Raw genomic sequence first — 14,650 nt, 5'->3', positions numbered from 1 at the left:
GCTTGGTAAGAGAAAGGCTCATAATTGAGTTACGGAAATATATATATATATATATATTTGTGATGCGTTTGGAATATTGTAGCTAGGACGTAGCCATAACGTGCTGCATAATGGAATGCCTTATTTTTATGGTTAAAAATTGTTAGGCAATGCGATTCGCAACTGTCGGCTGCAGCTGCCGGCCCCATCCATCTATCATCCATGAATCATGATCCATCCCATGTGAGAATTGTTGGAGTCTGGTGACCACCGTACCTGTGTGTGTCCTGTCTTGTGCCACTTGTTACAGAAGCAGTCCAAAATAACCATGGCCTTTGCCTTTCTCTATACTTTTTTCTCTCTAACAGGGTATCAATATAAAATGTTGACGTTACTTAACCGTGATCACATAAACAAGAGGGGATGAGAAAAATATAAAAATGGGAGGGCAGACAGTCTACCTCCTTGCATATAAGATTCACCCCCGAACAATCATCTAACTATCTAACCCAGCTTCCAATGACTCATTTAGAAGTGTTTTTGGTGAAATTTAGTTTGCTTTTGGAGAAGCATCATATATGTACTTCTTGCAGGAAGCACTTAAAGTGCTTTCACAAGATCCACTTGGATTTTTACTAAAAATTGGTTTCTAAAATATTTTCACCAAAAACGCTTTCATTCATTTAAAAACACTTCTAAACAAACTCTAAAATAACTGAAAGGACTTTGAGTAAAAAATGTTATTGAGTTCGAAAAACACTTGAAATGTTTCTTACTGGAAAAAAAAAAAGAAAAAAAAAGATGCATATATAAAAAAGGAAAAGAGCATAACCAAAACCCAGCTCAGATTGTTCCAACTGAGATTTAATGTATATAGCTGATAAATGCGTGAGCAAAGTTTATGAATTACGAAATTTCTTCAAAATATACAGGAAATACATGATTCTTCACACCATCTCCTGTAAATGCCACAAATCAAAAGAATCATCGATACAAGGATCCAACTCCAACAACATTTCATTCTTCTTTTGCGGAGTTGAACAATTCGGAAATAAATATAGCAAATGTAACAACAAATGGCAGGGTATTGCATATTTTATGCAAAAATGTCGTGTTTTGTGACCTACTGATCCCGGGAAATGAAACTTCACTTTCCCATCGTCGGTATAATGTAACAAGTTATGATACTCCAAGTCTCTAACCACTACATAAGCCTGAGGTGTGCGGTATCATTCAACCTCTTTATCTGCCAACCTGTTCTCCATGAATGCTGTAGAACTGTCACAGAAGAGTCTTCTATGCAAATCTTATGCGACATTAATGGGCTGCATCCAAGGATGCCTGTGAGGAGACATTTGATTGGCACTGCATGACTGAATATACCAATACAAGACGCAGAAGAGGAGCTTCTCCCACTTAAATCATGCGGGGAACTTTGGTGAGTGACGTCCTGGGGGGAAATTTCATCCTCAACCTCCTGAATTCCAGTTGTAGTCACAACTTGTAGCCTGCTCTTACCAGACTTTTTCCTCAAGAGACCCTGCCGCTGCCTGTGAAGCAGATCCCAGTTAGGCGGAGGGAGGGAAGGCCCCTCTCGGTCATGAACTGAGTTGGTTGATACATGAGAACTATGGTGTGCAAAGCCTTGACTCTCACTCTGATTGTGTGATGAGAATGAGTAGAATGCTCTCGACTTTTCAGGAAGCCCAAGGACTGTCCCGTTTAAAAAACTAACCATTTGAAATTCCACTTGCCGAAGTGACTCTCCCGATGGTGCAGAGAAATCAGGCTGAACTCTTTCGATGAAGCTCAAAAGTTCAGCTGTGTATATTACTGACCGAGGGCACCCCTCCCAATCCCCCTGACTCATCTCTGCAAGCGCATCTGAAGATTGTATCTGTCCAACTGGAAAGTTCATTTCCTGCATGATTTATAGCCCGACAAAACTAATTAGATACATGTAAAACGTCTTACACTATACCTTGCATTATCTCTTTAGCTGCTCATATCAGGAAACAATATCTACAAAGCAGTCTATGTCACATCGTCAGCTAAAAGGGGAACCTACTTATATGATTCTTGATGAAGAAGAAAAGGAATCAAAGGGCAGGGGACCTAAAACTTAATGAAGGAGAAGGAGGAGGTGAAGGAAAAGTCAACCAAACGGAACACTATCAAACCTGACCTGAACTTCTAATCCTGAGAATTGTTTTAGTCAAAAAACTCAAGGACATGATATATTCTGCCAAAATGAATTCCAATTATACTCCTACTCATTCTTGGATATTCACAGTTCAGAACACATTACTTGGACTAAGAAGCCATGTCTTAAAAGCTACGAGCCATACAGCTTCTAAACCAGTCAAGTGACCGAGCCAATGAGGGACAGTGACAGTAGTGATGCATATAGCACTTATAGCTTTCATTCTATCACACAAACCAATTAACTCGATGTGACGAAGCTTTTCATCCCAAATACGCGTTGTCAGCTATGCAAATCCTTACATGCACCATGAGTTACCAATTGCAAAATCTACTATAAGCTACCATTTTCCACGGAAGGCTTAAAACGAAAAAAATCATATTCAGCAAGTGGTTAACACACAAATTCACATATCCCTCTCTCACTGATAAGTGAATCTTATCGAATTCCGGACATAAGTAAAACTCCTATAGGCAAAATTCGATGCATAATTCATGGTCAGTTTTCTAAAATTTGCAATGCACAATTAGAATTATAAACTCCAAGTCTTCAAAGACATGAAACAATTTCAATTCAAAAATTACCTGACAGACGGAAACCGCCATGGAGCGCGCACGATCCAGAGGAGATGAGTAAACGGCACTGAAGCCAACCCTCTGGGAGTTCAAGAAAACCGCCAGGGCCCTGGCCTGGCGCTTGCCGTTGGGAGTCAGAGCCGCCTGCGGGCACCGTCCGCCCACCAAATCGGGCCTTAAATTCAACTCGCACTCGCCGTGACTAATCAAAAACACCTCCGTGACGAATCGGTCATCCTCCATGCCATTGGACGAGAAGCTCCGGGAGAATCCGGGAGGCGGGGGCAGAGGCGAAGGCGGAGCGAGGACGTTGTAGGGGTCCCACACCTTGATGGAGGGTCCCAGGCGCGGGGTGCCCAAGGTGGAGAGCTGAGGGGAGAGAGGGGATGCGGATGCGTGGCAAAGCATCTCGGGCTCTTGTTCTAGAACCTTCTTGATCAAATCCTTGTCCAATTCCAATCCACTTCGAATGCTGGGCTCGCCATTGATGCCGTTCTCTTCCTCTTCCTCTTCTTCGTCTTCCTCTTCGACCTCTTGTACGGACTGAGTGGCGCCCATCAATCTACAGAGAGAGAGAGAGAGAAGTGAGATCTGCCGGCGCACTGATTTGTGAAATTAGATCTGCTTCCGCTTCTGCTTCTTGTGTGGTTTGACTTGTTGTACATATGATATCAACACTGTAACTAGTATTGTATTGTAGGAATGTTGGGATGGTTCGGTGTCAATATGAAAACTGGACAGACAATGCTATCCCTCCTGTCCTCCCCCACCAGTTATATGGTAATGGTATCCCAATCAATGTCAATACAACTGCCGCTTTTTTCCTCTTTCCCTTCATAACATTCACACGAAACACAGAAATTACTGTTATCCAAGCTCAACTGTTGAAGAATCAACTTCAAACCATCAAGTATGTTCAAATGAAGCCTCCTACGACGTCGTATTCCCCCTTGGACTACCGGGACCTTAACTCATTGGTTAAGTCTTCGTGATCGGCCCACTTAGTGATCGGCCCGTTTATTATTATCTTTTTTGTTCCAAATGGAAACGGTCCAGTCCAAAGGGACTTCACTTGATGATAAGAGCGCATGATTCTCCTTCATTTGTTCCAAATGAAAGATGTTTTAAGTTTGAATTTACTCATTCCATATCCCTCATGTGGTCCGTGATCGTCAAGCTTAGGCTATCCAAACTCTTTCATCGTATCTCTCGTAATCATAAACCATACAAAATAAAGCTTGGCGTTGATGCTTACTCCACCTAAGCCTAGCTAGTTAGACTAGTATCCTAGAATAGAGAATATATATATTCGGATTAGCTAGTACGCGAGAAATTTTGTAGGTCTATGCGTGTCCACCATCAATATTATTATGTGTTAGATTTTATCACAAATGTTTCAGTGATATTAAAAGTGAAAACTCTTATATATTAATTGTATACTATTTTAACATTACCGATGTGAGATTCTATATTGCAACAGTACGTATTTTAATTAACACCCATCAATCATTACAGCCTCCATAATCCATATAGTAATAGTATTTATATTCGCACACAAAATACATACAATACATTGATCCACGCATGCATGCATTATACATATGTTGCTCTAGTTGCTAGTGTTGAACTACTTTAATTACTCATGGTCATGCATAATTGGGGTTTGTTAATGACAAATTAATCAATTAATTAGTGTTTCATCAATTGTTTGTATGTGTGTACAGAACATGATAAGGTAAGGGCAGTGAGGCCAACAAAAAGAAGGAACATGATGGAATAATTTAAGTTTTGTTTAATAGACAAGAAATATGCAATATCCCGCACTTTGAGATTGTAGCTTCACTCACTTGTCTGATGTTTGTCTCCACAACCTCAACAATCTGCTTAATTATAGCTTAATTGTTCCTTAAATACATATTGAGATCCAATTATATATGTACATCTTTAAACTAATAAATATTACACCATTCTTTTCTTTACGATCATTGCTTTGCTCTCCCTTTTAATTTCTTTTTTCATATTTTACTTCCTATTTTTTGTTAGCTACCGCAGTCTGCAGTACCCTAGCTACATCCTAAGACCCCCCACATTGATTTTTTATAACTCCTAACCATTCATTTCGTATTTCTCATGATCCACTATGTGTGTTCAACTTCAACATGATATATTTAAGAGAACTTTAACGAAAAGCTCCCAGTACTGTTTACTTTAACGAAAAATTACATTTTTACACTAACATTATTCACTTTACCCTTTATTTTGTCTTTATCGTTAAAACTTAAAGTTTTCTAGCATTTTTCATTAGTTTTCCTTATATTGAAATGTGTATATATACACACAAGCGTATACATATATACATATAATATTATTCGGTACATAAATACATATGATCTACAAAGATTTCTACACACTCCATATTAAACTATGCGTTTGTCATTGCTCTACTTGGAATTTCCCGGCAGGCCGGTGGCAGTGGCCCAAAAGATTGACAAACCAAAGTTGTTTCTTTATGTTTGAAAGCTATTGTTCACTTTTTAGATATGCAATATTATATGAGTGATGCTATATTTGCGGATAATATTTGAGTACCTCATTGGTGAGGATTTTATTTTTACTTACACTAATGTATGTGGCCCCGAATTTTATTGTAACATCTGCACCTCTCCAAATTTTCTAAACTAGCAACGAAACATCTAGCTATCTAATTACTACATGCATTCAAATATCCCTTATGAGATTTGACAACCTCTTTCCTCCATTCCTCAGTGAGATTTGACAATATTTTTGGGCACTTGCGGGTAAGTAAAAATTGGGTACTTACCGGTGAGTAGCCAAATATTGTCTTACATTTATCATATTTTTATACTATATTTGTATCGCATTTTTAATAGAGATAAGATTTACAACACGTGTGGATCACATCTTTATTAGAAATATGATACAAATTAATGTAGTAAGAGTAACATGTTTGATATTATATTTTAAATTATTTTAATTAAAAATTAAAAATTCAAACTTGAATGGCAATAATAGGAGACACTAACCTGATCAATTAGCATAACTCCCATCTATTTTAAAAACTATAACTCGGCTTCCTTGTGCTTTTTTAACTTAGGATCATTAAATACGATAGGTCACATATGTTATAAACCATCTTCAACTTCAACATCAACTCGGTTGGTGCTCTTTCTCTTTGTGCATGAAAACGCGTGTCTACTAGCTCTTCAATTCCAATAGATTCTGGGCCTTGTTTCTGCTACCTTGAGTTCTGCCACTGGTCAAGCAACTATTTCCCTCTCTCTCTTACACACACACACACACACTCTCTCTCTCTCTCTCTCTCATCCTCAGAATTCATCAGATCTTTGCCGCAGATATGATCAGATCACTAACCAGGTCAGTTTACACCTTATTTACCAATTATACCATATATGCTATTTGACATGAGCTGAAATTCACGGAAACTGATGAGGGATGTATGTGGAATATTTGTTTTATTCTCAGAGAGTTTAAGCTGATCAGCTGCAATGCTTTTCTCTGTAAGCGAGCAAGGCCCTTTTCAACGAGAGGCGCAGCTGGCCATGGAAGGTATGTACCTATATCATATGATCTGCTGGTGTTTTAGCTGCAGATCCATCGATTCCAAAAACATGCATGCATAGTAGATGATGTTAATTAATAATTTCCCTTCTTTTGCCCATCTTCTCTTCTCTTGTTAATGGAAATCTCTCCTACGTCGGTACCTTATTCATTGTGACTATTGTCGCACGCATATATAGTTTTTGTGGCATTATTATTTTCTGTCCCAGTACGCAGTAGTACTATATCATTTTAAGTATATACCATGTTATATATATCTGTATGCGAGGATTTATGCAGTACATATGTATAAACGTAACCATCTTGAACAGTTTCTAAGTAAATTATGCATATAACATGGAGTTATGAATGATCCCATGATTAAATTCATTTCCTAGTAATTAATTTCGGCATATTCCTCTGCTCTCTGCTCTCTTCAATATGATCTGGTTTAGTTTATTGAGGTCAACTTGAGTATTTGATTAATAATTATGTTGGCAATGATTAAGATTTACACCCTGCAGCACATGCAATGTTCTCAAGGCTTAAGCTACCCCTGGTTAGATCTAAAGTAACTATTCATACCATTTGTCTTCATTTATACGAAAATAACCTACATACAACTAGGACACCGTTCCGTTGATATTAAAAATTAATCACGTTTTGTCTTGTATGATCTTTTTCATGTATAACAACGTATAATTGATTTTAAAATACCATTACAATGACTTTTGTTGTAATTATTTTGTTTTTTAACAAATTTGTTGTAGATAAGTTATTCTCCACTTTTACATCATGTTACGTTTCAACCTTGATCATTATCAGGCATCAAATTCAACTCTTTATTCAAAGTTTTACGCACAAATCACACTTTAGATTAATTAATATGAATCAAATTTTGAATGGGGCGGTGTTGCTTTTTTGGGTGATTGCCGGCGTGGAAAAATGATCCACAACTTCGTAATTGAATGATCAATCCGCCCCCAATAATCATTTTCTTAATCGGACGTCGTTTGGCATTTTCAAACGACATGACTGATCTTGTCTTTTCATTGATATTCAACCACGCATGTTGTTCCTTTCTTTTCTTTTCTTTTCATTGCATATTAACGATAATATTAACATTAAGAATCTAATCATCTATTTGCATACTTTCTTTGATAAAAAGCAGGCTGCAAGGCAAGGTAGCCATAATAACAGGGTCAGCTAGCGGGCTTGGGAAAGCCACGGCCCACGAGTTCATCCGACATGGAGCACACGTCATCGTTGCAGACTCAGATTCTGAGCTGGGTCCACAAGTCGCCATAGAGCTGGGGCCCGCAGCCCACTTTGTCCAATGCGACGTTGCCGTTGAGTCCCAAATAGCAGAAGCTGTAGAAACCGCCATGGCTCGTCACGGAAAACTTGACATAATGTACAACAACGCGGGAATAACAGGCCCAGCGTTCCCGCCCAGCATCGTTGACCTGAACCTTGAGGAGTTTGACCGCGTGATCCGGGTCAACGTGCGGGGCGCAGTTGCTGGGATAAAGCATGCGGCACGAGTCATGATACCTGCGGGCTCAGGCTCCATACTGTGCACGTCCAGCATAGCTGGGCTGTTGGGTGGGGTTGGGCCTCACCCCTATTCGATATCGAAATTTACGATACCTGGCCTGGTCAAGTCACTGGCGAGCGAGCTGTGCCGAAACGGGATCCGAGTCAATTGCATTTCGCCAAGTCCAATCCCGACGTCAATGGTGGTGCGGGAAATATGGAAGCTTTATCCGGGGGCGCCGGAGGATCAGGTTAAAGAGATAGTGAATGGGCTGGGAGAGCTCAAGGGTGCGAAGTGTGAGGAGATAGATGTGGCGCAAGCTGCGGTGTATCTGGCATCGGATGAAGCAAAGTATGTGACGGGTCATAATCTGGTGGTCGATGGAGGCTTCACCAGCTTCAAAAGTCTTAGCTTCCCTCCTCCTCCGGGTCAATCTGTGTAATTTAATGCTAGTATATGTCCAGAGTCTAGACTCCAATTAGGTTTAGACTTGTTTTCGCAACAACGTACACAATTACGCACATGCATGTTTCTTTGTTATTTCAAGAAGCTGGATTATGTATGTACTATATAATATCAGGTTGATGAATTGTTTCCCGGGGAACTATAAAATGGTGTAAGTACATACGTGTGTCCATATGCACACACATGATTGATCTAAGTACTACTGATTGCATCTTCGGGCCCTGCATTTAGATGTTGTGCATTTAATTTAACCACATTTTATAGAATCTTTGCCGTCTAAACAATTCAATAACTTAAATGAAGCCACATCAGCTTTGGGATAAATTTGCATATCCAAAGTTAAACGGTGACAGTCCTCCATTCTCCTGATCTCCTCCCTCCCTCTTTCACGAGAAGCCCTTCCAGATTTCAGAATCCCTAGTGGGGAACAGCCCATTCAGCCGAACCAACATTTAGAGTCGATGAGACTTCACATTTCAGAATATCCTCTCATAAAATGTTGTTTCTGACTTATGCATTGTGCTTTTTTCTTTGCTTCCCATCAAAATCCACAAGCCCTCAAACTCAAAATTACGAATTACGTATGGAGAAATTCTATAGCTTTAGGGATGGGTTATAGAATTGTTAATTACACATATTTTTTAGTTTATATGTTTGAAGTCGGAAACGGGACCCATAGGCCATAGAGAAATAATACAATCAGGTAAACAATTCTCATAATTGTTTCTAATTGATAAAGTACAGTACAGTGTGGATTTGTCAACAAGTGTTCTTGTTTGAAAAGAAAAGGAAACTGAATAGAAATAATCTGTGGGAGGAAGTGAAGAAAGAGAGAGATAGAAGGGGAGGAACTAAACACGAAGGGAGACAGAAAAGAGATAACGGCCGTATGGGATTAACTTACGTTCGTAAAAGAAAAATAAGTTAAAGATAGAGTAAATGATGTGTAAAATCCTAAGTCATCGGATTGCTTGAATGGCTAAGATTCTATAAAATGCTGATAGATGCATGACTTTTAATTTGGGATTTTTACTGATTAGCACTTCAATATAGTGTTCGGTTGGTACCTTGTTTGAGTTCACTCCTCAACGTCATATTTTATTGGGAATGATTTGCATAACATAAATAAACCGTCATGTGACGACGACGACGTCGTGTTTCAATTATACAAAATGCATTGTTTTTACATATCGTTGTGTCATTAACACAAAATGTAACGTAGCGATAAAATACAAGTTGTTTCTCTATTTGCTCAGAGGAAGAGGTGGAGCCATCCACATCGAGCACCTGCATATTATTAATAAGAGTGGTCCCGCAGGTCACACAGCTGAGTGTGAATTCACTACGAATGGTATACAATATGCCTGCATGCATGGTCCTGTCTCTAATCTTTTAGCTGTCATGGACCCGCCTGGAGCTTGCAACAAAAAATGAATAACCTTGCACTTTTTTCGTGGTGTTGATGAATCATATATATCAGATAAATTTTCAAAATTTAAACTATCGGAAAATATGGAGACCACAATCACGTAGTAAACAGAACTGCTTTGGACAGGTCTTCGATCGTTAGCACTCTTCAATCTTCAGACTTCACATGTATGCATGTTGATGTCGGCCAAACGGCCAAGTTAAAACTTGGAACATTTTGTATTTATTTTTCCTTATTTGTCTACATTCTAAATTAATTTGTACGTTGGAGACAATTACAATTAATATTTTGGCATTGCATGGTTGATATTTTATTTTTGGTCGGAACATGGTGCATATATGATATAATTCTCATCTCACGACTTGGTAGTGAGTTGCATGCATGCCATGTATGTAGCCAATTTATCCACACACTAGTCCACACTGGACTAGTTAGTTTTATTGGCGTTGACGTTGATGTTGTGAATTAAGACCGTTCTAAACGGAAAGTTGGATTTCAATAACACTTAATTAAAGGTGTTTGAATTCTAATTAATTAAGTTAATTTGTCTTACACACATGAACGTTCAACACCCAAACAAAGTTGAAAAGGAAATTGTAGATAGTGAGATTTATTGCGGGGAGTACGTAGGTGCGGTGAATCGCAACGAATCACGAGAACCTTGGGTTCTCCTTTAGAAAATTTATTCCAAGTTAAGTCTTGCTTTGAACTTTGAACTTTTGAACTTTGAAGTTGCATGGCGCAAATGGCAAAACACAACTTAAAGTTGTTTCATTATCTTGGTGCATGTACCTTATTGTATGTGTGTGGAAGTCACAATATGCAATATAATTTATAAACCATGCCAGCTGTTGAGTAATTCTGATATTATACGGTCACGTAATATTAAGATTTTGTGTATTTAATTTGGTTTTTACTATTTCGTGAGAATTCATTATTAAACTTGTCAAAAAATGGATCACTGATTCTTTTAATAAAACCTAATTTAAAACTTTTTTCCAAAATAAGATGCAAGTAAGATACAAAAAATCTAAAACGAAAATACTTGAAAGAAGAATAATCTTCTAAGTTTATAAACTAATACTAACAAATTTTTGGTTCGAAAAGACAAAAGCCAAAACCAGTGCTACAAATACAGTTTTCTAATATTTCTGTATCGTAAAATCCAAAAGTCAGAGAATTGGTGTTGATTGCTTGAAGTATTACACGTGAACCAGAAAGTGATTGGCTAATTGGGCTTCCGTTAAAATTACTCATCTCGCTTTAGGTAATTGGGTTGGGCCTTTTCTTTTCTTTTGTTTTCTTTTGGGGACCTTGGTAACGCATGTTAATCAGACAGACTCGCCTAATGTAATACAAGGCAACAAACCAAAAGGATGCACCAGCGTGCGAACGCACAGACAAAACGTAACGTTCCAACTTGAACGAAGCCATTTCCATTTCCCAGCTGGAAATAAAGAGGGAACAAAACATTGAGAATCTATATCCCTCCGTTTCTTCTAAAAAAAATGATGACCCAGCTCTGAGCAAAAAGTTCCCCTCCAGGGCCTCCCCTCCTTTTCTGCGTTTTATACCGGACCTTTGTAACTGAACCCTTCCTTTTATTTTGTCTCTTTCAGACAACCTTCAATAAAAATAACAAAAAGCCTGACAAGCGAAGAAAGACAGTCATGCTTCCGATGTCGAGCGGCGCCGCTTGGATGGGCGGAGACGAAGACGACGCAGCGTCTTGGACCAGAAACAGCACCACCACCCACAACAACAACAGCAACGAGGCAGAGCCCAGAAGAAACGACCAAGACTCGAGCTTGGGAGCTTCTTTTTCAAACTTCAAATCAATGCTGGAAGGTGACTGGTACATGAACAACGTTCTCAGCAACCCAGCTCAAGACCTCCATGCCTTCTCTTCCACCCAAGCTTCTGAAACTACACTTGCTCCTCTGCAACCAATCGACTCCTCCGCCTCCTGTTCTCCGTCGCCGGCCTTCTCTCTCGACCCTTCACAGCCGCCACAGCAGTTTTTGCCTCCAAAATCCTGCTTCTCCTCTCTCCTCAACGTCGTCTGCTCCAACCCTTTTGATAACAGCTTCGACCTGGGCTGCGACGCTGGGTTTCTGGGCTCCTTTCAGGGAAATCAGCCTTCCAATTCCTCTGTTCTGATGGGTTTCACGGCCCTCAATTCTCATGCTCAAATGGGTACTCCCGAACTCAGTTCGAGCGCCGAGTTTCCAGCCAGTCGGTTGCTTCCGGTAACGGACAACGCCAATGTACTCGACGGCGACTTTGGCTTCGAAGGCTTCGATGGCTCGGCCGGCGCTCAGCTGCTGAACCGGGCTAAGCTCCTGTTCCCTCCCATGGGTGCTCAGCCCACGCTTTTCCAGAAGCGCCGCCAAAACTCTGTAGGCGATGGGGGTGATAAATTGGGAAATTTGGAGATTTCGGGTCCCAGGTACGGAGGACTACTGGAGAGTTTGGAGAAGAAAAGGAAGAGGAACGAGGAGGGTGAGATGGAGGAGGGGAGTCTGGATGTGTCCGGTTTGAATTATGACTCGGATGACTTCAATGAGTACAGTCAATTGGAGGTGGAGGAGAATGCGAAGAATGGTGGAAGCAATTCGAATGCCAACAGCACTGTCACCGGTGTAGAGGGAGGAGACCGGAAGGGCAAGAAGAAGGGTTTGCCGGCCAAAAATTTGATGGCGGAGAGGCGGCGGAGGAAGAAGCTCAATGATAGGCTCTACATGCTTAGGTCTGTTGTACCCAAGATAAGCAAGGTAGTCATTTTCTGTACTATCTATACTTATTAGACATAGTTCTCCATTAATTTATTTTTGCCTTGTTCCTCTGAAGATGTAGTCTTTGTGCTTTCCCCGTCTTTTTACGTTAGTTTATGTGAGCTTCTTGTTCTAATTATACTGTGTTTCTTTCGTTTTTCATTTCAACTAGTACTATAAGTATGTGAATTAGCTGAATTTAACAGCTGGATGTGCGCGGAAGAATTACAGTGAATTTAAGCCATTTAGAAGGCAATGTATTCATACTATTGTATTGATGTATAAGAGAAGTACTCGTGCTGTTTTACATCGAATTGGTCGTTTTACTTGAAGGAAGTTAATATTTTGGAAAATCCATGACAGATCTGATGGCTCTTGATATTGCCTGAAGTTTGGCCATTGTTTGGGGGATTTATCTTCTTGTGTGATTTGTGGCTTCTCGCTCATTAGTCATAACACCTGATGAGTATTCTGTCATGTTGTAAACAGATGGATAGGGCGTCCATACTAGGGGATGCAATTGATTATTTGAAAGAGCTTCTACAAAGGATTAATGACCTCCATAACGAGCTGGAGTCAGCTCCACCCGGATCTTTGCTGCCTGCTTCAACAAGTTTTCATCCGTTGACACCCACTCCATCCACCCTTCCCTGCCGTGTTAAAGAAGAGCTCTGCCCAAGCTCCTTGCTAAGCCCCAAAACTCAGCCGAAGGTAAGCTTTATTCACCTGGTTTTGTAGTTTGAAGCATGTATAAGGTGCATAAATTATGATCGAGGATTTTTCTTTAACTTGTAATATTTTGTCAACTGTATTTTGCAGGTGGAGGTTCGGGTAAGGGAAGGGCGAACTGTTAATATCCACATGTTCTGTTCTCGGAGACCAGGTCTCTTGCTCTCTACCATGAGGGCCTTGGATAACCTTGATTTGGACGTCCAGCAGGCTGTGATCAGCTGCTTCAATGGGTTTGCTTTAGATGTGTTCCGAGCTGAGGTATGTTTCTTTTTAGGATAGCGAATTGCTGAGACTGATTTTACAGTGTACAGTTCTGGATATGAAGCATAAGGGTGAATTGTGTTAACACAAATTAACACACAAACACACACACACACACGCATGCATATCTATCTGTTCTGCTTTTTCATTTTTGGTGCTTTTACCTTTTGACATCCAGATCTAATATATAGTATTATCCTGACTATGTGTAAAAATCTTCAATTTTACCATGGGAGATAAGAAAGATGAGTTTGCTATGTTTGCTGCTTCTGAACTTCAACTTTCTATTCTACTGTGTTTGGAAGATAGACTATCAAATAAAGATTTTAATCCCAAAAAGATTACTTGAGGTTGGTCACAAAGTTTGATTGGCATAAAAACTGTTTCGGTTGCATCTGAGCCTTTTTTCCGGGAATGTCATGAAATACAACTTTGGTATTCTTACTGTATCTTTTGCACTAGTAAAGTTTTTGGGTTTTGTGGGGACACACAAAATATAATCCCTTGTATGTTAAACAGCAATGCAGGGAAAACCAGTTCTTGCCAGAGCAAATAAAAGCAGTACTTTTGGATTCAGCTGGATTTCATGATATGATGATGTAACTGTTACTCGAGCAATACAAATTGGAGCCTTGCAATTGGGAGAAATGAAGGCAGGCAGGCACCCTCAACTCAGCCAGCTAGTTTGTAAATGCAACGGCTTCCTTCTCCTCTCTTTGTTCCATCGATAGAGCCCATAGAGCTTAACTCGAAGAATTTCAGCCGATGATGTCCGTAGATTTAGTTTTTTATCTTCTGTTTTGTTGTAGTGGATTATGTTATGTTGAATCATCAGGCAAAACTGCTCTCTTATCTTCAGTAACTAACTTCAGCTCTTGATGTTAATTTCTTCTCTGTCGTTGTTTACTTGTGCATGCATGAGTAGGCTACAATGTGTGTTTGCAAGTTGTTTTTAATTACAAGCGATGTTACTACTCTAAGTAAATTAGAGCGAGGTTTAAACTCCGGACGCAATTTCGACCTTAAGAAAGAAAAGCTTCTTTGCAATCGGTGCCAAAACGTTGTTTGACAAATCAAAGGAAGTACTTGTTGAAACAGTCTGAATGGGGGCCCACA

The 14,650-nt window shown here is 39.7% G+C and overlaps 3 protein-coding genes across 3 annotated transcripts; 2 read left to right on the top strand and 1 right to left on the bottom strand.

Moving 5' to 3' along the window:
• Positions 1–807: 807 nt before the first annotated feature.
• On the bottom strand, positions 808–3,636 carry LOC103442085 (uncharacterized). The gene is made up of 2 exons (XM_008380834.4): positions 2,767–3,636; positions 808–1,900 (listed from the first exon to the last, which is right to left on the bottom strand). The coding sequence occupies exons 1-2, from the start codon at positions 3,313–3,315 to the stop codon at positions 1,184–1,186; spliced, it is 1,266 nt and encodes a 421-aa protein (XP_008379056.3). The 5' UTR covers positions 3,316–3,636; the 3' UTR covers positions 808–1,183.
• Positions 3,637–5,921: 2,285 nt separating this feature from the next.
• Positions 5,922–8,549, top strand: LOC103442084 (short-chain dehydrogenase reductase 3a-like). The gene is made up of 3 exons (XM_008380832.4): positions 5,922–6,153; positions 6,262–6,345; positions 7,508–8,549. The coding sequence occupies exons 1-3, from the start codon at positions 6,134–6,136 to the stop codon at positions 8,313–8,315; spliced, it is 912 nt and encodes a 303-aa protein (XP_008379054.3). The 5' UTR covers positions 5,922–6,133; the 3' UTR covers positions 8,316–8,549.
• A 2,491-nt stretch (positions 8,550–11,040) lies between these two features.
• On the top strand, positions 11,041–14,419 carry LOC103442083 (transcription factor ICE1). Its single transcript, XM_008380831.4, has 4 exons — positions 11,041–12,541; positions 13,031–13,252; positions 13,361–13,531; positions 14,054–14,419. Exons 1-4 carry the CDS (start codon positions 11,438–11,440, stop codon positions 14,135–14,137), a joined length of 1,581 nt encoding a protein of 526 aa, XP_008379053.3. The 5' UTR covers positions 11,041–11,437; the 3' UTR covers positions 14,138–14,419.
• The last annotated feature ends 231 nt before the right edge of the window (positions 14,420–14,650 follow it).

Source organism: Malus domestica, chromosome 09 (genome assembly GCF_042453785.1).
Source record: "Malus domestica chromosome 09, GDT2T_hap1".
NCBI classification, from domain to species: Eukaryota; Viridiplantae; Streptophyta; class Magnoliopsida; order Rosales; family Rosaceae; genus Malus; species Malus domestica.
This window is presented reverse-complemented; position numbering and strand designations above follow the sequence as displayed.

Excerpts from the sequence above, each read along its gene's own strand:
- LOC103442085 (XM_008380834.4), bottom strand. The coding sequence starts at position 3,315 with ATGGGCGCCACTCAGTCCGTACAAGAGGTCGAAGAGGAAGACGAAGAA. Across the intron at positions 1,901-2,766 it reads TGGCGGTTTCCGTCTGTCAG|GAAATGAACTTTCCAGTTGG; the intron begins GTAATTTTTGAA and ends TAAATCATGCAG.
- LOC103442084 (XM_008380832.4), top strand. The coding sequence starts at position 6,134 with ATGATCAGATCACTAACCAG. Across the intron at positions 6,154-6,261 it reads ATGATCAGATCACTAACCAG|AGAGTTTAAGCTGATCAGCT; the intron begins GTCAGTTTACAC and ends TTTTATTCTCAG. Across the intron at positions 6,346-7,507 it reads GGCGCAGCTGGCCATGGAAG|GCTGCAAGGCAAGGTAGCCA; the intron begins GTATGTACCTAT and ends GATAAAAAGCAG.
- LOC103442083 (XM_008380831.4), top strand. The coding sequence starts at position 11,438 with ATGCTTCCGATGTCGAGCGGCGCCGCTTGGATGGGCGGAGACGAAGAC. Across the intron at positions 12,542-13,030 it reads TTGTACCCAAGATAAGCAAG|ATGGATAGGGCGTCCATACT; the intron begins GTAGTCATTTTC and ends TGTTGTAAACAG. Across the intron at positions 13,532-14,053 it reads TAGATGTGTTCCGAGCTGAG|CAATGCAGGGAAAACCAGTT; the intron begins GTATGTTTCTTT and ends TATGTTAAACAG.